Below are 24,900 nucleotides of genomic sequence, written 5' to 3'. Positions count from 1 at the left end.
TTCTCTGTTTGTATGTCTTGGTGTTCTATTCAGCATGTCCCTCCCCACTGCAGAATTCCTAATCAATGAAAGGTGAATGGCTCAATAGGTACTTACTGAATTTTATTAAAAGATTATTAGGCCATGTTACTGACTTTTGAATAATAATATATGTTTTAAAAATTCTTGTCCAAAATATCTAGAAGATATAGAAACATATATTATACATCAAAATTAAAAGATAAGTGCTGGCTTTTTATCATTCTCAGGGTCTAATTTCCTCTCTTAGTTCAATTCTTAAAGAAGTATGTTTGCTATATCAGGCCACTAGAGGACTATTGAGCCCTCTATTTTTTCTCTTATAAATAAGTTAGTTTAATGTAATGGAGTAATAAGCACAGTGGAGGTTCTCCTTGGCTAAGTGGTTGAAAATTACTTGTGAAGTCTTAGTTTAGGTTATGATTTTGAAAAGGAGGTACAGTCACAAGTATTATAGATGGGATGGAGTGGTATTACTGTGCGATTTTTGGAATGTCCATTTCATTGATTTCTGTTTTGGGTACTTTTGCTCACATTGGTAGGTCATTTGAATTGCCATTTGGCAATAACATTGTTCTAAAACTGGCTATTATTCCTTGGTTGATTTTCCTATACTTTTAATATTATTTTTGCATTTTATTTTGGTTATTCATGCATTTTATTTTCAGATGTTTGGCTTTGTGTACATCTGTAGCAGGGACTCTGTTTTACTTCTGTTTCTATCCTTCATTCATTCATTTTGATTTTCTTCCTTTTAAAGGGTCTGCCTCTTGTTACTGTTTCCCAAGGAACTGGAAAAAAATTAATCTTTTCCCAAGTTATCATTTATATATTGATGTGAAATCACTTATGTCTTTTGCCCTTCATCTTCTATTTTGCTTTCAACAAATGTTTCTTATTGTTATAGTTCTTTTGTGATAAACCTTTCATCCTTAAAACTATGTATCTTTCTTATTAAAGATACCAGAACTTACGATAGCAAAATATATCCCCTTTAACCAAGAAAAATGGTATTTTTAAGTGTATAACATTTGTTTCCTGGAAAACTTCTCTCTCACTGAAGTTTTCTCCAGTGATTCTTGTCATAAATAACTAGACCTTTGTAGTTTTGAAAATTAATATCCTTAGGTGTTCTGACTACTGATGGTCTGAGTCCTAGGTTAATAAAAATCAAGCAGTGCTTTTCCGAGTACATCATCTTGTGTTACTCAGTGATTCACATTTGGGTAAATATCTTATTTTCTTTGTTATTAACGTTAAAAAAATGCAAGAGACTACATTTTTTCCAAGAAATTACTGAATTTTAGTTGTTAAAGTAAAAGTTAGGAATCTTGTTTTTCACTGAGGAAAAATAAATAAAGAGGATGTATCTATTTTGCTGTTTAAGTGCTGGTAGTAGGTAGTGTTTAGCTTTCTTGGAAAAAAGACAATCTGGTTTGTAACCTTGATTCTAAAAGTTAATTTAGGTAAATAGAGGCAACTCAGCAGTGTTATAAAAATATTCAATTTTCATTTCCACAGCATTTTACTCAAGGTATAGTTACATGATAAGTAAAAATTACTGAGTTAGTATGAATGTTAGTTTCTCAAAGGATAGACTGCAGTAAAGATACTGATACAGAAGTAATTTTTTGTTTTTGTTTCAATTTTGCTCCCAGTTCCAACTGCCTGATCAGAGAACTTGGGTAAGTTTCCTGCTTATACTTCTGACTAAAATAATATAGCTTTATAAAACAACTTCTATACTAAACTGCTGTACAGATATAAGGAATTCTGAGCCCCTTTCCATTAAATGGTATGGCTTCAGAAGATAGTTTTTCAGCTTGTCAAGCTGCAAAATCCTTTGTTATAATTGGGCATTTAGTGTGCTATAAATTGTTTACAGAAAGAAGTTTATTCCATACATCTGACCCATTACACATAATTATACCTTGATGTAGAACTCTTTCTGGGCACTTGGGAGCATATTGTTAGAGAGGCTTTGAGATAGGTCACTAAATGGAAACTACCATTATTTGGGGGAGCCTGTATCAGCATGTTAAAGATGCTTTTGACAAAGCCTTCAAAAGGATAAAACCTGAACTTACGTGTAGACACAGACTGACACTAGAATTTACATCATATATCCCAGGACAGAACTCAGTTCTGACTCTATGGAGAAATAAGATGAAATGTTTAAAAATCTGTATCTAACTAGCTAATGGATCTTTCAGCACTGGGTCTCACTTCCTTAGCTTTCAGTTACTATTTCCAGATACAGTCAGTTGTCAGCTAATGCTACTTAGTATAGGCCATCTTTATTTTTAATTCAAGATTAAATATAGTGCTTATTTAGTTTTCACTGCCAAATAAGCCTTGGGTCAATGGAATCATATACAAATAACATATACTATAAAATTTCCTTTAAATGTATGTGCTTTCACTTTTTCATTCACTTCTTCAAACTATACTGGTTCTGAGGTATGAGTAAAATCTTGGGATAAAGTTCAGTTTTCCTTTGGTTACTATATATAACTATGTAAAAATTGTTTAAGGGGGAGAACTTTAGCATTTACCTCTTCCCCCTGTCTGATGTTCCTTTAGTAGAAATTCCTCCATTTTATTTCTTTTGTGGAATATGTGATGAATTGTGATTGTTCTCATCTTGATAGACTTTTAAAGATTTAAGTTCATTTATTTTACAAGAGAGAGAGAGAGAGAGAGAGAGAGAGAGAGAGAGAGAGAGAGAACCTTAAGCAAAGTTGTGTAGTAGACGGGGTTGTTCTTTGATTGTCTTGGCCTTTTCTGGCAGAGGCACATCCTGAGTATCGTGCTTCACGGTCCTCATTCTTTCTAAGGTAGAGTATTACTTGCCAGTGGCTGTGATTTTGGCTGCTTCAAGCATAAAGTGCTGTCCCCTACATAAATGGCCAACAGTTCTACCAATTTTATAAAGCCAACTTCAGATGTTAAGTTAGACTCCATTTCCTGATAATACAATGATATAGCAACTGCCATCGCAATGCTTTGGCAATACTCCCGTTCCATTGATTCATAGGTTTCTCAGAGCTATGGTTTATATTTGTATTATAAAACATAGATATTAGTGGAAATATTAAATACATGTTTTTTATTACTTTTCAGTGGTAAAAACTCTAAATGATTTCATAATTATGATTGCAGAATGTGATACATGGAGTGAGATAACCATAAAATATGAATACTTACTTCCCCCCAAATGGCCATAATTTTGAGATTTCTCAAGATTATCAAGTGAATAAATATAGAAAACTACTAAATCCACAAACTTTCCCATCATAAGTTATTTATGAAAAGTTATTTTATGATAAAGTCAGTGTAATCTAATTTGTGAAACATTAGGTCACATAATTTATGGTGCTATTGAACATATCATTTCATATAATCAGATTGTCACTTGAATAGTTTTAATGAGAAACTTCTTTATGTCATCATTATTGGCTGCCAGATAATAAATGTTAAGCTAAGTGCTTAGGACACAGTTGATGATATCTTGCCTGCTGAAATGTTTTTAAAAATACTAACTTTATTTGACTAGAGATATAGCTACTTTTTTTTTTTGTAAGAACTAGGGAGTTGTGTCTAAATATTAGTTTGCGTCAGTATAAAGTTAATAGCCTCTTGGGAACTGGAAGGGGGTGAAATGACTTCCTCTTCCCGACATCTGGCTGCAGATACCATCAACAACTATTACATATGTAAATAAAAATTACTGTTCCATAGGAAAAAAAAAACTCATTTACTGATTGGAGATTAGCCTATGACATTAATAGGACACAAGGCAATACATTTCTAAACTATATGATCTAACTTTTTCCTCCTTTATTTTCCCCATTCTCAGCAAATTTCTTTTTCCTAGTAGTACACATTGCCCTCTTCATTGGCTTTTTCATAATTGAAAAATATGTATAGCTAAATGCTGTTCCATTTATCCCAATTCATCTTGACTTTTAAAATACCGTCAGACTTTAAAATGAATGCCGAAATTTGCCACTTCTCTGTGGTAAGAGTTACCACTGTAAAATGAATGTTATTCGAGAAAAAGCATCATATGAGTCAGCCCAGATAGCCAGAGAAAGTTGGGGTTTTAACTCATACACTAGATAAAGCTCATTTTAATCCAACACCTTAATTCAAAATACTGGTTAGGGCTAATGTTGGTCACAAAATTGCTAAATTACTCCAACTGGCAGATGTCTAAGTCACTTCTATCTGTCCCAGTAGGGAAACTTATTCTTTTCAGCTGAGATTAAGTGCTATGAGAGCAAATATCATGAAGATGAAAGGAAGGATTTAGTGATGGCTTTTATGTTGCTTCGGTGGTTGCTAGCTAGACAGAAAGTTGTGTGTGTGTGTGTGTGTGTGTGTTTTAACAGCTACCCTCAGCTCACTTCCCATCTTCCTTCTCTCCCTTTTCCTCACTCCAATTTAATCCTCTTTTCATTTGACACCAGAAGTCCAAAGTGGGGGTGGCTTATAAGAGAGGCACCTGAGTAGCCCCTATTGTTCTTCCTATTATATTTAAGAATGTGGTAATGTAGTCATCAAGCCCATAGTATATTTTCTTATTTCTTGATGGTTTCCCCAAATCGAAACAATTTGAGGTAATCACAGTGATCTTTCTTCAAAAGGAGCTATTAGCAGCTACTAAAGCAAGACACATTTCTCAACAGCCAATTGCTCTTAAATAACTTGAAGGACTTGTAGTTTATATGAGCTAGAGATGAAAGCTGAGAATAATAATAGTCATGAGTAAGCTATTTTCCATATAAAAGGAAAAGTGTTTCTATAAGATGTATCGCCACAGGAATCTGAGTGTGTCGGCAGGGTGGACACTCAAATGATTTAAAACCACTAGATAATGAAACTTTACTCAAATATTAAATGTACATAAATAAAACATTTATAATCATCACCCATGCACTTACTATTCTGTCCAATAAATATATACAATCATGACCCTTCCCCTGGCTTGTTACTGCTAATCAGCTTGAAGGCCAGAGGTCATTTTTCACTCGGACAATTTATTCCACAGTGGGTGGAATATCAAAATGATTTTCTGCAAGGAACAATTAGAAGGAATAAATGCAAATAAAACAGTATCATAAAATATTTCTGGATTGATTTTTAATAAATAAAATCCCAAGTAATAGGAACATGCTAATGCTCTGGCTAGAGGGGGATAATGACCGTATTCTGCAGGGACAGAGTTTCCGCCAACCTCTCTGAGCAGCATCATCATTCCATATCTCTGTCCTGTGATCAGTATGTGTCAAAATCCTTCATAGTGACAAATGTGCTGTCCGCTTGCATCTGTGGAGAATGTTTTAGCAGCTGAGTGATTATGAATCAAACCCCTGAGCTTATAGCTCCTACCGCCTCCCAATGCGTTCACATTTGTCGTCTGACAAGTAAATGTATCTTGACTTTCCTCTGAGATTTTTTTGCACTGTGTTTGATGAAAGACATTTGGCAAATTGGCAGTGGTACCCTGTACGTTGTAATTTGTAGCTAGCATTAGGAGTCTGGGCCTGAAATGGGAGAACAGGCTCCAGGATAAAGGGAAAAGAAAGAGAGCTAACTACAACATGAATAGTCATTTGAAGAATCAAACATAAAATATTCCCTTTGTAAGAAGAGAATCATGTTCAGACCATCCTGTGAAGATTTTGCCCTAGCTTAAGAAGTCAATGGTATTCTGTCCAGATGTGTGTCCATGTGTGTCCATGGAATATATAATTTTGTTAATTTTTCCTTTTGAGTAGAAATTGTTACCTTTTATATTTTACCTGAGTTTGAAATTTAGAGTTTGAAAATTAGGCCTCCGACTCTGTCCTGCCATCTCACGCGCAAAAGAATCATCGTCTTGGGCTGAATGGTTGCTTGAATGTGCAGTTGTTACCATTTTTAATCCTTGCATGGAGTCTTCTGGTCTACCATCCCAGGTCTTTGAGAAACATACAGAGGGCATATAGAGTGCAAACACCTTTTTAACAGCTCTCTGAGCTCTCCAGTGGCATAGTGCCCTGAGAACCAAATAAATAATGGGAGAGTTGATTTAACAAGATGGCTTGAGAGTTTGCTTTTTCTACTTAAAAAGTTCAGTACTAAGCAGCTTCCAAATAAAATGTAAGCACTGAATAAACTTAACATTTTGGGAGTGTTGAAGGAAAGGGGACAGTCCCTCTAACTGTGGACATTAAGGATCAAGCTAACTTTAAATTAAATGTCACCCTCTGATTGTGACTGTCAAATACACGTGCAGGTGGATAAAAACTTGAAGATTATAAGCAAAATAAATTAGGTTGTTTGAGGGGAAGAATTCAGCAGGGTAGTTTTTCTTCAAGAATAGTTCTCCAAGAGTGTGGTTACACTAATTTTTCCCTTTATCTTATAACACCCATGTCAAATTATACTATGTGAAGTTATAATGTTATGTGAACTGTTCTTCCAACTCAATCTTTGCCCAGAACGAATTAATATTTCATCAAAATTCTTTGTATACAACCCCACTTAAAATCTGGTATATCCAAATATTAATTTAACATAGTATTAGGCAAAATACCTCTTACCCATTTAATTTTTCTTTCTGCAATAGACACATTTGGCTTAAGCTGTAGCTTTGGAACACTTGATGTTTTTCATACTGTGAGTTCTTTTCATGGGACTCCATACTTCCCATGGTTTTTATTAACAAGGCAGGCATACAGGACCTTTCCCTATAATTTCTCATCTGCTGTTGGTATCCTAACATAATATTAATGCTCTCACTTAATTTAATAAAAATCTAATTTAGCTTTATTATCTCTCATGTATTTCACTGCTCAATTGTATATCAGATTATTGTAAAATGATCTAACCCAGGTCTTATGAAAAAGTCCACCCAGCATTTTATAAGCGTTATAACCTTTGTTATTTTCAAAAATCAATGAATTCTCTTATTGTTTGTATAATATTGGGACATCACAACCTTTCTACAGACAGTTGCATTCAGCTTCCATTTTATTAATGATGTTCTTGGTTTACTAGAGGTTATTACAGAAGAACGGATGTCAGATGGGCCCCTCATGGTCTTGTGCTTTTGCCTTTCAGATGTCAGCTATTGAAAACATGGCGGAGAAGCTAGAGAGCTTCAGTGCCCTAAAACCTGAGGCCAGTGAACTTCTACAGTCAGTTCCTTCCATGTTCAACTTCAGAGCGCCTCCCAATGCTTTGCCAGAGAACCTCCTGAGGAAAGGAAAAGAACGCTATACCTGCAGGTAACTGCAAAGTTAATTATGGCTGGCTTTCCAAAAATCTCCCCTCTGATTTCAAAGGCACTGCTGTTTGTTTTGGAAATTATTCTTGATTGGATGATTAATAGCGACCATGATAGATCTCAAGCACTTCAAAGTACTCTTTATTTAGTGAGATATAAAAATAGTGGTTTTAAAAAAATTATTATTAAATGAGAATTTTAACACAGGCCATTTGGTTGTGATAAATGAGTTTGGAAACAGTCCAAATACTATCTACTTGTTTCACTTTGATATTTATGAATTTTCTTTCACAGTTAATTATTTTCATCCAAAGGTATAATACTACTGTCCTCAAGCATACATTTATTAATTGTCATGGCATTGAAGAATAAGGCCATTAATGAAGGACGAATAAGGTTGAGAAGTGAAGAAAGCTAGTTAATAAGTTTCTTGTTACTCATCAGTAGTACAATAAAGCTTGTTTTTTGTTTCTGTTTTCTTTTTTAAATAAATTGTGCTTATAATTTCTGAATTGTCCTTAGAAATTTGTGGCATCAGGCATATCAATTTATCTGCTCTTTGGAAAATGTGTCACTGTTTCCAGAAAAGGTTTTATAGCAACATACCTTGATGGATGAGGTCTTAGAATCTTGTCTGATCTGATACCACTCAATGTACAGAGAATTGTCACTGTGGTTAACATGTAAAATGAGTTGAAACATTTGAAATCTGTTTACGTCAACCCAGAATCACAGACCCTTGTCATTTTTGTATCCCCTTGTCTGGTTTAGTTTTGTGAATATAAAGATACAGAGTTAATATAGAGGCGTATGGGGGTCATCAAAACTAAAGTCTATTTTCATAAACTGCATGCTTATGCATGATCAAATTCAACCAGATCTCACAACGCAGTCTTTATTTGTAGAGTTATTTATATCTGTAGAATGGCTTTGTTGCAAATTTTAAATACCAAAGACATGTGAGTTCCATGCAAGATTAATTAAATCAGGAATAAGCATCTGGCTTCTATGTGGCTTGAGTGAAATAAAATCGATTGTGCTGACTTTCTCTTGTAAACATCTTTCCATAACAGATACTGTGGCAAGATTTTTCCAAGGTCTGCGAACCTAACACGGCACTTGAGAACCCATACAGGAGAGCAGCCTTACAGGTTTGACGAGATTTTTACTAACTATCCTGATAACTACTATGATAATTAAAGTGGACGCATTGCCACAATTTTAAAGGATTTTTGTGCATTCTATTTGATTTTGAGTCAAAGAAGAATTAACTAATGGCTAGGATAAAAATTAGAAGAGTCCTCATTTCTTTAATCCAAGCTTCTTATATCTCATTTTAAAAGTTCTAGCAATGTCTAGTACAGAATAAGTGTTTAAGAAATGTTAGCCATTTTGAAGTCATTTTAGAAATTATTTTAGTGCTCTTTCTCAATAATTAGTGTTATTTTGATTGACAGTAATCATAGCAGTGCAGCCTCCTTTTCCAAGCCTTAAATCTCTGCTAGGAGTTAACAATTGGTATATAACTTTGTTTTCCAAGTACAGTTGAGTCAATGTCCACAGGTCCCATTAGAAAATTTAAGGAATAAACCTTAAGCCCCCAAGGAGGAAAAAAATGTGGAACTGGGGTAGAACACATAAAATGGAATGTATTATGAGAAGAGGGGCAATTCTAGCAACAATTTCTAAAGCACCTCTTAGGTTATTCTGTTAAATGTCAAGATCAGTCACGTGACACATGTCTAATTTTAGTATTATGTCTAATTTTAGTAGTATTGTTTACTAAAAAATGAAAATAATCAACATTTTCCAGTCCAATTTAAAAATATAATCTACATTGTTTAATGTGCAATGTTTAGGACATAGTATTAGGTACTCATAAATATTTCTTCAAAGGAATGAATGTTATTTATCTTATGTAATATTATATTAATAATTTCATTTGGCTTTGAAATTCTTATGTATTGCATATGTGTAAAATTATTTTTGTCTGAATGCTCACTTTTTCCATTAAAATAAATAAATGCTTTATCAGGTTTCAAAGACATTTTATATACAAGAATAAGAAAATGGGCAGACCAATACTTATTTGAAGATAATGGAAATTTTATGAGAAAACTAGAGTGACTTAAACTTAGAAAATAACAGCGTTTTCTTAGATTCTTTGCTTTCCTATATGTTTTATAAATCGCTAATCATAAGTGATATTTCTACTTTATATGTGATAGGACGCTCTTGATATAATAGGTCTCAGAGAGATGTAAAAATGGAGTGTTAACAGATTTCCCTTTTCTTTTTTTTAATTTATTGGGGTGACAATTGTTAGTAAAATTACATAGATTTCAGGTGTACAATTCTGTATTACATCATCTATAAATCCCATTCTCTGTTCACCACCCAGAGTAAGGTCTCCTTCCATCACCATATATTGATCCCCATTACCCTCATCTTCCACCCCCCGCCCCCCTTACCCTCTGGTAACCACTAAACTATTGTCTGTGTCTATGAGTTTCTGTTTCTCATTTGTTTGTCTTGTTCTTTTGTTGCTTTTGGTTTATATACCACATATCAGTGAAATCATATGGTTCTCTGCTTTTATTGTCTGACTTATTTCGCTTAGCATCATACTCTCAAGATCCATCCATGTTGTCACAAATGTCCCTTTTTGAGAAAATTTCAGATCCCAGGAATTCTGCTTAAGTAAAGGGAAAGATTTCCACACTTACATTTTGTTATGGCCAAGGGCCTGGTATGCAACTGTGATATTACGCTCGTTTTGCCCTTTCTTTATACTTCAATGCAGTCGTTTTATTCTATCCCATAAATGGTGCTGTTATTGTCTGTGTGCTTTTAAAAACACAAGCCAAAATATTGGCATAGCTGGTGATCTTAAGTATTTACCCAGCTCCCCTGTTTTACAAGTAAAAAATTCAGATCCACAATTGCCATTTGCCTTCTGTATAGTCTGGTACTAACAGATCCAGAGTTAAAACCCAGACCTAGAGCTCTCACGTCAGGGTTTTTATCTCATACTATGATCCCATAGGCTCCCGTGACCCCTATGTTTACATCCAAATTCTTAATTATGTAATGCTCATGATTGTGTTATGTGTTCATTTTAAGCATTTCTGAAACTTAGGCTTTTAACCACCTACTAATTTCTTGGAGTAGAATGGAATGATTTTTTTATTTAGGAGCACTCAATCTTTTGCCAAGACATTAGCAAAGGAAAGATACAAAGTAACAGATAATTATTGGTTAGAACATCCTGATTGGCGAATTTTATTTATATTAGTGTGGATGATGTTTATTAGATTTGGAAAAGTCCCGTTTCATACAGGCAGAAAGTTGGAAGCATGTCAAAGAAAAAAATCTCTCTTCCTCACGATTTGTGTGGAAAATGTTTTGAGTAAAAATTTTTCTGAAATGTTTTGTGGGAGTATATTTTCTCTATCAGTATTTCCTAGGTTGTTCTGCTTATTAGTACAACACAATTGTGGTAATTGTACCATGGTTCTCGTTGCAGTGGGCCTTGGAAGTTGACAAAATTATTGTAGAGAAGGCCATGACTCCATATATATATATATTGTTTTTACCCAAAGGAAGAGGCTAAAATATTATAACTACTATCAATGTAGGGTTTCACAAGTTTTGAAATCAATATTATAAGTGAAGAAAGTTGAAGAACCTCATGATGCCAGAACAGTTTTTTAAGGGGGGAAATTAAATCAGTCTTTGAGTTGGTTTATTGATACTATGCCAAAGTAACTAGTTTAACAGATTTATTTTCCCCACTGAACTAACTAGACTTCTGGCATCACATAGAGACAGCCATAGAAGCCCAAACACTTGGAGTGGAATGGGGTGATTTTTGATGTAGAGAACTTGAGCCACAGAGTCTGCATTCAGAAGTGGGAGGAGAAGGGTTCTTCACACATGGAAGACTGAGCTGAGGATTTTCTGGCTGCTAAATTAGACATTTTCACTTAAAAGTTATCTGGAGAAAATTGATTTTTTTTTTTTTCCCAACAACACACATACCAAAAAAAAAAAAATCACATAAACAAATAATGCAATCTTTATTTTAAGATATTAGAGAATACCCCCTCAATTACCACTTTTCCTCCTCACCAGTAAGAGCTGGCGGGGGGAGAAGGGAGTTATATTTTAATTTTATATATAAAAGAGAACTCCAACATTTATGATTTTTTTTTTTTTTTTTATTTCATGGAAGGCAGAAATAATTAGCTAACTAATAATACGTGCTTTCCTGAAAAACTAACCTGGTTCAGAACTGCCACAGATTCTTTAAAGAAGAGTAGAAATGGAAAACTGGGGGAGTAGGGAGAAGGGAGGTTAATGAAGACCTTTGTTTTTATTCCAAAAGGAGAATTTAGTGGCACTCTAACTTTATTTTGTAACAGTTTAAAGGTTAATAAAGGATTTGGAGGCTCCTAATTTGTACAGATTATGAAAATCTGTATCTTTGCTATCAGACTAAACTATTCACATTTCCTCAGTTTTAAAAGTTTGGAATGTTTATTGTTATTGTGAAGAAGATAAAGGAATTTCCTTTAGGATTCGCAATTGAGAAAGTGAGTTTACTAAGAAATTGTTTACTCAGACTCTGAATTTTGAATTAAAAAATGATCTTTTTACTTTATTTGAAGAATATGTGAATTTGTTCCATGCTTGTTTACAGAGCATTTAGTTGTATTGTCCGAGGAAGAAGATAAAAAAATACTAATATTTCTTAATGTCCTTAATTTTATAAGGTTTATTTAAAACAGTGGAACTGATTACCCTAATAAATTTAGGAGCAATGAAATCACCAGTATTTTATTATCATTTTCCATAAAATCATGATAATCTTTATAAAGTAATCAAAGTCTATTGGAATTGACCGTGTGAATAGTCTTCTTGCCTGTGCCTTTTCTCTAAAGTGGTGTTTTATGGGTGATAATTTTAGATATCTGGGGTACTAGTCTTGAGAAATATCTTTTGATTTGCTTGTAAATTTTCTCTGTGTTTATTTTTCAGATGCAAATACTGTGACAGATCATTTAGCATATCTTCTAACTTGCAGCGGCATGTTCGCAACATCCACAACAAGGAGAAGCCCTTTAAGTGTCACTTATGTGATCGGTGTTTTGGTCAACAAACCAACTTAGACAGACACCTCAAGAAACATGAGAATGGGAACATGTCTGGTAGGTAATCAATTGTGTTATGAGGAGAAGATGGCTTATTTTATTACTTGAAAACATAATCTTTCTTCTCTCATTCCACTTTGACTCTAGAATCAGATCCTATTGTGAACATTTGTTTTTCCTTGAGATTTTAGAGTGATGTGATTGTTGAATAGTATACAACTCAGAGCCTTATTTGAATTATTTTTTATTTTCCTGGATTCATCCCAATGGGCAATCTCAAGCAAAGAGAACCATGATCCAAACTCACAGGAGACTTATAAATCAAGATTTCTTAAATTGCAGGGAACAATCTTTGCACCTATTGGCACAGAATGTGACCCCCAGGAGTGGCAGGGTTTCCAGAAAGCAGCACCAGACTACCACACTCTGAATGTTAGCCTAGAAACCATGGATGCTTTTGCAGAAGGCCTGGAGTTCAGAGAATCTCTCTAGGGTAATGTTTTTAGAGATTAGTGACAGAACATTGTGGATACGATCAGAGTGATTAATAGCAAATGATAGTGGTGTGTGGTTTTGGTCACAAATTCTGTTGTAGAATTAAGTTAAAAAGTGGCAATAAACTTCCCTTAACCCAGACCTGCCAGCACCTAGTTAGCAGAAGAGCTGATAGGTTTTCTTGCCTTTGGCTTCTAATTGTTAGATAGCAAGCCATTAATTACTATTTACCAGCTGGCATATGTGTGTGAAGCCAACCTGTGCAGCCACAATTGGTTTCTAGAGAAGTAGGGAAGTGAATTGGAGATGGGGGAGGAGGAGAGCATGGAGTTCAGGAAATGAGATTTTTAAGAACAGAAAAAAGTTGGATTTACACACAAAGTGGAAACCTTAAGGAAATGATTTTTTTATGAATTCTTCCTCCACTGTACAAGCACATTGCTTATGATCTTGGATGACTACTAAGAGCTATATATACTGTTCATTTCCCTCAAAACCAAAAATCTAATGATCATGGTTTAAAAACATCAAATGTTAGAGACAGAAGTCTAATCCAGTATACAAAACTGGCTATAGTTTAACGGTGTGCTATTATAATTCTTCTAGTCAAAATTACGTCAGAAAAACGATAAGTTAAAAATGTAACATGTCAAAATTGAATATTTGTTGACCCAGGTTATAACTTTATTAAGCTGAGGGATGGCCTAACCTCTTGTTTTTGTCATCTAGATTATTGTGATGAACTATTAAATTGTAGATATTTTGTGGACGAGATAAACAGTATGAAGTGAATGTTAGTATACAGTTTGACCACATATAAAGTGCTTATAACTTTGTAAATTTATGGAAACCTTACAGCAATCTTGTGATGCAGGTATATGATTCTAATTTTGTAGGGAAGGAAGCTGAAGATCATCTTGTAATCATCAAATCTAATATTGTCCTCTTAATACTATACACACAAATCTCTGGACAGTGTATCCTCAGTCTATCCGCAGTTTAGCTCACCAAGTCAGAATGCAGAATTTTCAGCATGTTTTCAGTCTTTATTTGGTAGCATACTTTAGCACAGGAGCAATGAATACATATTGACTACAACTGGACTGTTAAACATATTCTTGCAGAATCCATTTAAGACCTCTCTATAATTTGCTTCACTTTATCTCCTCTTGTATAAATAAAAATGTCCCATGTCACAGTGGGAATAGGAGGGAGCTAGTGGGAGAAATAACATCCCTGAGATACTACACCTCATGATTTCAATGGTTCAAAATATTCCCTAAGGGACTTTCATTGGCATGTGTACTGTGATAAATTAGGAAGACTTTGACCTCCTAAAGTTATTGTTATTAATATTCAAAAGAGCTTGTTTTAGGGGAAAAAAACATTGAACAAATTAAGAAAGAATGAGATTCAAAATAAGTTGCCATATAAATGATAGTCTTTTTCACAAAAGGCTTTCTCTCCCATCAGGTACAGCAACATCGTCACCTCATTCTGAACTGGAAAGTACAGGGGCGATTCTTGATGACAAAGAAGATGCTTACTTCACAGAAATTCGAAATTTCATTGGGAATAGCAACCACAATAGCCAGTCTCCAAGGAACACAGAAGAGAGGTAAAGCTGGAGTTTTCCTTTTTAAACTCTATGCTTTCTGAAATAAACCTGTTTTCAAATACATTTGCTGTGTTTACTTTGGTGACCCTACTATCGACCACCTAAGGCTGGTAGCAGATTAAATATCAAATGCTCTTCAAAGCACTTTACATGTATTAATAATTTCATGACCGTAATAACCCTATGAGATAGTGACTGTTATTGTGTAATATGTATTTTATCTGTGAAGGAATGGAGACATCAAAGTTTAAATAACTTGCCAGAGGTCACGTAAGTCATAAGTGGGATGCACCTGGGCAATCTGGTTCCAAAGCCCTTTTTTTTTCCTTTTACCACCAGTCTGTTCTGCTTCTCTTTACAGCTAATTAGAATATTTTATCAAAACCTGCCAAGTAGAAGGGAAGGTCATCACAGGGACTCAATTGTATCAGTGGTCAATAGTGGTTACTATTATGTAGCATATTATATTAGGATGCTACAGTACATAAAGTAGTATGAAGTTAATTAATGAAAGTACCATTACTTTCTATCACGTAAGTATTATTTTTAGTGTCCTCTATTTTGATGCTATTAAAAGTCAAAGTTAATGATTTTAGGCAGTTTTTCCATTAAGGCAAGCTTCAAATAAACATTTCCCAAGATAACAAATATATGACCACGTCTGTCCTTCAACCTGTATGGCAATGTATCAAAAGTAAAAAGGACTTATCTGCTATTGCCTGATGCTTCAGCCTTAAGAAGTCTGATAAGAACTACAACTTGTGCAGTTGGATGTATCTTTCACTCTGCTCACCCATTTGTGAGTGTGTGTGTGTGTGTGTGTGTGTGTGAGAGAGAGAGAGAGAGGGAGAGGGAGAGGGGGAGGGGGAGGGGGAGGGGAGGGAGAGACAATGATGCAGATAACCAGAGGTACAAAGTAAAGATAAGTAAGAAAAGTAATAATGTCCTTGCATATTAATAATGATATTTACATGATGCAAATAAGAAATATTAAACAGAAAACATCGTTTGGGTTTTGAGAGGTGCCTGTTCAGATTTTCTAGCTCTTAATTGGAGATTTGTGAACCATATAGCTGCAACATCTGGCTTCAACATGTCTAAACAGCACAGAAGTAAGAAGATTGAGTCATCTAACTACCCCCCCATCTCCTATCATGCTACTTTTGACGAATAATTTATCCCCCATAAATTGCCACATTTGAAAGCATAATTAACAAATAGGTTTTCTTAATCATGTTGGCTTTGTTACTTTTGGTTTTTATCCATGCACTCTTTTGTTCTTTTACTTTTTCTTTCATTTTTTTAAATAACAATTTTGATCCATTTAAGCTAGCAAGTTGGCAGTGTAACTGGAAAATAATAATTTATGTCTGTGCAAACCATGTTTTCATCGTTATTTGATAAAAGAGGTTAAGAGATTGGTTGTATAAAAAACTTGATGATATGACCATTGTTGTTCAAATGGATTTTTGCTATAAGCATATGTCACACTCAAATTTTTTTTTTTTTTACCTTGGAAATCTAAATATTAGATGGCACTCATCCTTTTAAATGTGGCAAAGTGATAGGGGTCATCATGTGAAAAATAGTTACATTAAACGTGAAAATAGTACATGACTGTAACAAGAACTTTATTCTTAGCAAGATTTTTGAATTAGTAAATAGGTGAAAGAGCATGACAAAATAGAAAGATTATGAATGGCCCAGGAATCAGGACACCTGGATGCCTATTGGTTTCATCTCTAACAAGTTTTTTGAACTCGGGCAAGTGCCTTAACTTCCCTGGTCATATATTTTTAAAAGGAGACAGGAGAAGATATTCTCTAGTTCAAAACATTTATAATTATTTTGTAACTTAATTTCAACTTTTAAATCTTACTATGAAATTTAACTTGAATTTGCACATATTTTAAATGTTTACTTTAAAGCCTGAAAAGTTTATCCTAGTTACATAAATACTATCAAATGTATTAAATTGGGACATCTATGTAATTAAACTTTTTAAAATAAATTTTATTGGAGAATATTGGGGAACAGTGTGTTTCTCCAGGGCCCATCAGCTCCAAGTCCTTGTGCTTCAATCTAGTTGTGGAGGGTGCAGCTCAGCTCCAAGTTCAGTTGCCGTTTTCTTCTATCTTAGTTGCAGGGGTCGCAGCCCACCATCCCATGCAGGAATTGACCGGCAACCTTGTTAAGAGCTCACGTTCTAACCAACTGAGCCATCAGGCCACCCCTAAACTCTTTTTTTATAATTAAACTTTTGAATCACATATTGCAATCCTTGCAACCACAAAGTAAAATATTACAAGTGACTTTTTAAATATAATAGTCTTTTTTTAAAATCATTATATTAGACATGCTTGCTATGTAAGTTTCAAAAGATATTTGTACAGTTACATTTTTAAATAATTTCCCACCCCAGTATTACCATGGGATGAAGGAATGTTTTACATTCAGTCCATCAAGCATAATTTGAAAATAGCACAAATAAGTAAGCTCTCAATCACTTCCAAGTTTGAGTAGATATTATACCACCAATGTCACCTAGAAATATCAGATACCTGTTGGTCCTTGGCAGCTACTTTACCATTTTTTAAAGTCTTAGATTCACTTTAGGCATGTGTGTCGAAACTTTTGTCAATGTTGTGCAGGGATATGAATTTTCCAAAAACCTATTATTTTAAATGGTGGGTACTTGTATGGTAATTAGGTAACATTATGTAGAGAAAACATCAGTGTGCTTTTTATATCATATGTAACAGTATCATTTATCAGGGAAAGGCCTGATAAGGAATATGAGCCTGAGATTGTTTTTCCAGTTCTGCTGGAGGCTCCATTTATAATCTAACTAATCACCCAATTATTTTTTCTTCATTTTCCTTTTTGTGAGGTTTCATTATTTTCCCATGGTTGCCATAAAGCATAAAAACTAAAATTTACTATAGAAATGTTGAAAATCTAAACTGTTATTAGGAAGACATGCTAATAAAGGTAAATGCATATTTAAACATGAAACCAATAACTGGACCTGTTTCTTTTTTATGGCTTTGAAAGAATGAATGGCAGTCACTTTAAGGATGAAAAGGCTTTAGTGACCAGTCAAAATTCAGATTTACTGGATGACGAGGAAGTGGAAGATGAGGTGTTGTTAGATGAGGAGGATGAAGACAATGATATTACTGGTAAAACAGGAAAGGAACCAGTGACAAGTAATTTACATGAAGGAAACCCTGAAGATGACTATGAAGAAACCAGCGCCCTGGAGATGAGTTGCAAGACGTCCCCAGTGAGGTAAGTGCCTTGGGTGACATTAATAAATAAGCAAGAGTGGATACACGTGGTTATAATTCCTCCTGTTCTGTTCTTCCATTAGAGCAATATTTCAGGTGATAAGCAATTTGTGAGTAACAAGTCATAAAAATTGGATTTGAATTAGCAAAGCATACACAGTGAATTAATTTTAAATAGATGAAAATAATGTAGCCGTCAACATAACCTACAAGCCTATAAATACATCAGTGTTTGTGGAACTCTGATTAACCTGAGGTAGGAAGGATAAATGAAAATTACACAGGTACAAGATCATTTATTTAGATTCTACTGAAAAAAACTTAAAGAAAAATAGAGATTTCAACACTATCTAATTCACTCAATAGTCTGGTTTGTTATTAGTCAAATAATATTGAGATAAATTTCACTTCATTTGACATATATGTAATCTATATAGATGATAGAGTTTTTAAATGGAGAGATTAACCAAACAGTGAAATTAATGGGAATATTATATTTTCATATGGATAATGGGTGCTGATTAAATATTATTGCAACTGGCTTTATTTTAAATGAAAATTATAAACGTATGAATTCTGTCTCCACTGCATTGCTGATTTCACATGTCATTGATTTCACCTCTTTATCTCAAATATGTGCTTGCTTTAGTTATGAAAAATCTTAAAAGAAATATATTTAAGATATAATATTTGTAAACATTTTTAAAGAACCCAATAATTGATGCATGCTACTTTATACTGCAAATATAATATAACATTCAACAACTGTATAGATTCAAATGCAAAGTTATTTGGTTGCATAACAAAATGAAAAAGAAAAAAAAAATCCTCTGTGCTTTCCCATTGGTTCATTTTAGGTATAAAGAGGAAGAATACAAAACTGGACTTTCTGCTCTAGATCATATAAGGCACTTCACAGATAGCCTCAAAATGAGGAAAATGGAAGATAATCAATATACTGAAGCTGAGTTCTCTTCTTTTAGTACTTCCCATGTGCCAGAGGAACTTAAACAGCCGTTACACAGAAAGTCCAAATCACAGGTATATATTTTCCAGCAGTATAGCATTATGATGACATTGTGCCTTTGATGCCAAAAGGCAGATATTCTATGTTTGCAGTATTCTAAAATCTGAACAGGTTCAGGTGCTTTACTCAAAATGTTCATCTTTACTCTATGACCAAATCCAAAATCATTAACTAATACAGCAATTAATATGGCTGCATTCTGCACAGAAACTTTTGTGACAAACCATATCCTACAATAACAATTCCTTTACTTCTCAATTCCCTTATTTCATCTATAGGCCGTAACGTTTCTTTGCACCTACTTATATATTACTTCAGAATTATTTTCTAATTGCTTTGCATCTATAATTTTTGTCAACCTAATTATATTTTAAGATTTTTGAAAAGTGAATTCTGTCCTCTATTTTTTGTCCCCTACTATAGATATTTAATTAAGAAGTCACCTAATTATAGAATTTAGGAGTAAACTGAGGATAAAAGAGGAAGTGAGTTGCCAAAAGTCTGAAGCAACTTAAAGGCACATCTGGAAATGAAACCTATCAATTTTTATTGAATGAACAAATGAATGGTACCCAAATTCATTGGGTTCTACAGCATTCTATCAGCACTATGATAACTAAAACAAATCTATTTAAGGATCCATAAATACCAATTAAAAGAGCCTCAGTTCTCTTATCACACACACACACACACACACACAAAAAGGAACTCAGTACTTTCTGCTTGATATCAACACTCAACCAGATTGTTCATTCAGGTCAATCAAAAACAAAAAAACAAAAACAAACTTCCTGTTATTACCATGTTTGTTGGTCACTTTGGACTAATTGTTTGATCTATTCATCCATTTTGGAGGTGGCCTGACATATCAAACCCTGTGACCATATTGACTTGTCCATTTAGAAATGACTTTCTATTTGGCTGAGATGTTTTGGGCTGGTCTTAGCAGCCAATGTGATGGGGAAAATATTTTGCCAATGGGATAATATAAGTTTTTAAATATCAGTCAATTCAGTAAAAACTCTAAGATATCATGTATGGTGATAGGCACAGTAAATGTTCTTTCTGGATTGAAGTTAAAACAGCCAGCCTCAACACTGGAGTTGCCACGCTCCATGAACTTGAGAACATTACTTCATGACTGTGGGTACCATTTCCTCATTGTAAAGAGAGGTGAAGGGAGAAGATACCTAAGACCCCTTCCTGCTCTATGATTCCGTGGGGATACAAAGGAATTTTTCAGTTTTTAACATTAAAAGTAAACTAGTCAGAGTAGGCATCTCAGTTTCGCTTAGAGACTACCATAAAAGGGGGCTAATATTTTTTTAAACACTTAATTTCCCATTCTTCCTTCCTAGGTGATCAGAGATAACTGGGGGATCCAGGTTTTCTTTTCATTTTTTAATATTTAAAAATTATTCCTCCAAAATACTTTTCATCATAGACACGATACCTAAAAATTCCTTAAACTTTCAGACATGAATAGGAAGCAGAGGGCCTAAAAATCTAGAGCTAATGGGTATGATGTATTTCAGTACCAGCCTTTTGAAAAAAAGTACCTGCCCAGCTAGGCTAACAATTACCGTCACAGAAATAAATATAAGCATTTTGTAATCCCAGCTTATATTTTTACTATTACTTGATAATATCACATATAGCGGTTTGGCAGCAGGCCTTTTGGCAAACTGACTTTCTTGAGACTCTTTATTCATTTGTTATTAACTGTCAGTTATGTGCTGGGCATTGATCCTTACGCATGAAAATGTTTATTTCCTTTGATTATCAAAAAAGGCAGATACTCTATGTTTGCCATTTTCTGTAATCTGAATAGATTTCAGATGCTTCACTCAAAACATTTTACTCAAAACACCCATATATTTACTCTGTGATTTTTATAATGATTAAATCCAAAATTGTTGACCAGTACAACAGTGGCTGCATTCTACCTGGAATCTCTGAAAAACCTGTCCTACAAAAATTAATTTCATGATTATAGGTACTGTTTGTATTAGGTACATTGAGCTAAGCACTTTACGTAAGTTAGTACTTGTGATTCCTCCACAACGCTGGGAGGCAAGATTTTGTTATTACGATCCCTATTTTATACGAGGAAAGTGACCTTGAAAGGTTAAGCAACTTGCCCAACATCACATAGCTAGTTGAGTAGAGACAGGTTAGAAGCCAGGATTAAAATTCAGGATTCCAAAATTTTCTCTGTACTCCCTTCCATCTTTCCAAATATCAGAATGGGTTTGGTTAAAGATTTAGAGATGACCAATCTTTATCTTCATCTCTAAAAGTGAGCACATAATTAGGATGGACAGTTTACATTCAACATTCACTTCATCCATACTTTAAACTGTACAAAGGACAGGGACGCTATAGTATTTATCCTTGAATCCCTGGGACTTAGCACAGTGCCTGAAACAGAAAATAGGTGCTTATGAAATATTTGGTATATATCTGCTGAGATTTTGTAGAGGTCCAGAAGGCAAACTGCGTACATAAAAGTCAAATGTGTACATTTTGAGCAATCACCCAGCAAATCAAAATCAGCCTGCAAGGGCAGATTTTCTAACTGAATGCCATGATTACGGAAGAAACCACAGACCAGCCACATGTCTCAGCATGACTCCCAGAGATGAAATTCTGCTTAACAACAGAGGCATTTTGTCTTTGTTTACAGACAGTGGAATGTCTTTGGCAGGACTTTAATGATTCCACTTCAGCAGCATTTTGACAAGCAAGTTTAGCAATGGATGAGACCAACAATAGCAAATCAACAGTGAAAAGTTCACTCCCAAGTCAAGACCAAACTTTTCATTTGAATATTTTCCTTGGCAACAAATGGGGGATTCGCTGAACACTTATTCAGATTTTGACATGATAATCGGGAAGAAAGAGCACTTCCTCACAGAGCACCTCCCTGCACCTTCTGCTCAGCAGACAGTGGCGCACAAGGAGGTTAGAACGCTGTTGGGTCTTGCGTTTTGTTTCATTTTTGGTAGATCTGACTTGACCTACCTCAACTTTCAAGGTCTTTGGGTGTCAGCATTGAATATTCAAAGCATGGAGGGGAACTGGAAAAAACACTAGATTAAAAGTGGGACAGAAATAAGATTTAATTATGCCTCTCCCATTATCTAGTTGAGTGACTTTGGGCAAGTCATTTCACCTTCAGTGCTCTCAATTATAAAGTGCAGGAGTCGGTTGAACTGTTTCCTCTACTAGACCATCATCCTGTCAAGGCAAGTCTATATCTTATTCATATTTGCAGTTTCGGTCATAAGCACACAATGCTATTTTTGGTGAGTTGATCGTGTGCACAAACAGTGGATGGATGACTGTTATATTTATGGTTGGGAAGGGAGATGACTCCTGTTTCTTAATGGAGGCACAATTGACAGTTTGGGTAGGCTAGCTAGTGTTTTGCTCTGTGGATCGTATCACTTTTGTGGTCCCTAGGCACTGAGGGCCAGCAGTAATTCCATGTCATCATAACACACACACACACACACACACACACACACACACACGTCTGACACTTTTCCAAACTCACACATGAGGGACGCTCCTACTCAGGATCCCTTCTCTTTCTAACCTTCACCAATAATGTTCTTCAAATTAAAAGTGATGTTTTTCAAATGCCATTTACTGAGTCTCTCCTTTTTACCCCAGGCATATGCTATGATGTTGTCATTGTCTGAGAAGGAGTCCCTCCATTCTACATCCCACAGTTCTTCCAACGTGTGGCACAGTATGGCAAGGGCTGCAGCAGAATCCAGTGCCATCCAGTCCATAAGCCACGTATGACATTACCAAGGTTGACCAGAGTGGGACCAAGTCCAACAGTAGCATGGCTCTTTCATATAGGACTATTTAAAAGACTGCTGAGCAGAATGCCTTAGAAACCTGAAGGGTCACTCATTTAAAGTCTGGTGACCTTAAACTGAATGATTAAAAACAGAAAGAAAGAAAAAGAAAAAAGAAAGGAAGAAAAAGAAACTATTTATTCTCGATATTTTGTTTTGCACAGCAAAAGCCGCTGCTGACTTCTGGAGGATCAATGCGACTTAAAGAAATTCAATGAAAATGAAAAACTTGCTGGGGAGAAGGCATCTTCCAGGTCACCCTGCCCTAGAGTGTGGGTGGTGGGTGAGAGGGACAGTTGAGATGGCAGCATTGATATGAACGAACACTCCATAGGAACTGAATTCTTTTTTTGTACAAGATCACATGACACATGATTGGGAACAGTTGCTTTTAATTGCAGATTTAATTTTTTCCTTTGTTAAAGTTTTATGTAATTTAACCCTTTGAAGACAGAAGTAGTTGGATGAAATGCACACTCGATCATTATAGACACATAACAGGGAGTACTTGTTTCCCGTTAACTTTTGCCTTCGTAAGTACTTTGTTTAAAATTAGGGAGAAAGGGTATGTGTATATTGTAAACTATGGATGTTCAATACTCAAAGAGGTTAAGTCAGTGAAGTAACCTGTTCATCACCAGTACCGCTGTACCACTACACTAATACATGTTTGCCAAATCCTTGTAATAACATCTTGATTTTAGACAATCATGTCACTGTTTTTTAATGTTTAATTTTTTTGTGTGTGTTGCGTGTATCATGTATTTATTTGTTGGCAAACTATTGTTTGTTGATTAAAATAGCACTGTTCCAGTCAGCCACTACTTTCTGACGTCTGAGGCACGCCCCTTTCTGAATTTCAAGGACCAAGGTGACTTGACCTGTGTATGGGAGGAGTGCCAGATAGTGTTTGGCTTTTCTTAACATTCCTTTTTTGTTGTTGTTGTTTTGTTTTCCTTCTTAATGAGATAAATATGAATAGATGCAACTTAGTTTTTGTAATACTGAAATCGATTCAATTGTATAAACGATTATAATTTCTTTCATGAAAGCATGATTCTTCTGATTAAAAACTGTACCCCATATTTTATGCTGGTTGTCTGCAAGCTTGTGCGATGTTATGTTCATGTTAATCCTATTTGTAAAATGAAGTGTTCCAGACCTTATGTTAAAAGAGAGACGTAAATAACAGACTGTATTCAGTTATTTTGTCCTTTATTGAGGAACCAGACTTGTTTTCTTTTTGTTTGTAATCTCATTTTGAAATAATTGGCAAGTTGAGGTACTTTCTTCAAATGCTTTGTACAATATAAACTGTTATGCCTTTCAGTGCATTACTATGGGAGGAGCAACTAAAAAATAAAGACTTACAAAAATGGTTATTTTTCCCACTGCGTGGTATTTTCCTTTCTCAAGCAATTTTCGTTTCCCTTTGGGATCCAGTGATTTAAAGATATGGTGTCTGGGGCCTTGATGCCCCTCTACATTCCAGATGCATGGAATGTAGGGCATGTTTATATTGTTTTGAGATGACATAAGGGATAGCCCTTGGCCCGTAAGGAGTTGGGGTATCTGCTGCTCATTGTTTCGAACTTTCTCCATGTGGTACAAAGTCATGCTGTCACGTGCAACACAAAAGTCCTTGGTATCATTCCATGACCGCGGCACCCGTTTTAGTTAGGACAGAGCAACCTACAGTTTTTCTGCTCAGTTTTGCATAGTGCATGCCAAAAGGAGTTCTGTTTCTTATTTTTTCTTTTAATTGCACAAACACTGTTAACTGATTCACAAGGGAGAAAGAAAAAGTAAACAACCCCTATAAATTTTCTATGATCCTTTTAAGTCTTTGTCCATGTGCAAATTAGGTATCAGGTTATAATTAGAGGATAGACATAATTTTGTTTTCTTTCTTTACTGGGGAAAAAAAAATTCCCTGCATATTGCTACAAATTCTTCAAAATACTCATTTAGTAGTTGCTCCATATTCCATCAGGTTTGATCTATAATTCCTTCAATCATTTCAACTGTGTGGCAAATTTAGGTTTTCTGCTTTTCACTTGTGTAAGTTAATAGTATTTTAATTTTCATGCCCATAATTGTTTCTGTGTGTTCATATATGTACACACAGTGTTGAAATGTGAAGAGTGGTAT

General features: G+C 34.8%; 1 protein-coding gene across 19 annotated transcripts in view; it reads left to right on the top strand.

The window, feature by feature from the left end:
• MECOM (MDS1 and EVI1 complex locus) overlaps nucleotides 1-24,127 on the top strand; it is a 537,495-nt gene extending 513,368 nt beyond the window's left edge. For 8 of the 19 annotated variants that reach the window (XM_019735571.2, XM_019735580.2, XM_074327577.1 and 5 more), the window contains 8 exons: nucleotides 1,677-1,703; nucleotides 7,129-7,295; nucleotides 8,368-8,445; nucleotides 12,335-12,504; nucleotides 14,416-14,560; nucleotides 17,615-17,851; nucleotides 18,708-18,891; nucleotides 22,556-24,127. In XM_019735571.2, the coding sequence (XP_019591130.2) occupies nucleotides 1,677-1,703; nucleotides 7,129-7,295; nucleotides 8,368-8,445; nucleotides 12,335-12,504; nucleotides 14,416-14,560; nucleotides 17,615-17,851; nucleotides 18,708-18,891; nucleotides 22,556-22,690 (1,143 nt within the window). In that variant the 3' untranslated portion in view covers nucleotides 22,691-24,127. The remainder of the gene's footprint in view (nucleotides 1-1,676; nucleotides 1,704-7,128; nucleotides 7,296-8,367; nucleotides 8,446-12,334; nucleotides 12,505-14,415; nucleotides 14,561-17,614; nucleotides 17,852-18,707; nucleotides 18,892-22,555) is intronic. The other 11 variants (XM_019735599.2, XM_074327597.1, XM_019735590.2 and 8 more) reach the window with 5 other exon arrangements.
• Nucleotides 24,128-24,900: the final 773 nt, after the last annotated feature.

The sequence above is a fragment of the Rhinolophus sinicus genome, linkage group LG01 (genome assembly GCF_036562045.2).
Source record: "Rhinolophus sinicus isolate RSC01 linkage group LG01, ASM3656204v1, whole genome shotgun sequence".
Classification (NCBI taxonomy): Eukaryota; Metazoa; Chordata; class Mammalia; order Chiroptera; family Rhinolophidae; genus Rhinolophus; species Rhinolophus sinicus.
The sequence above is the reverse complement of the archived record's forward strand: the minus strand, read 5'-3'. Positions and strand labels throughout refer to the sequence as shown.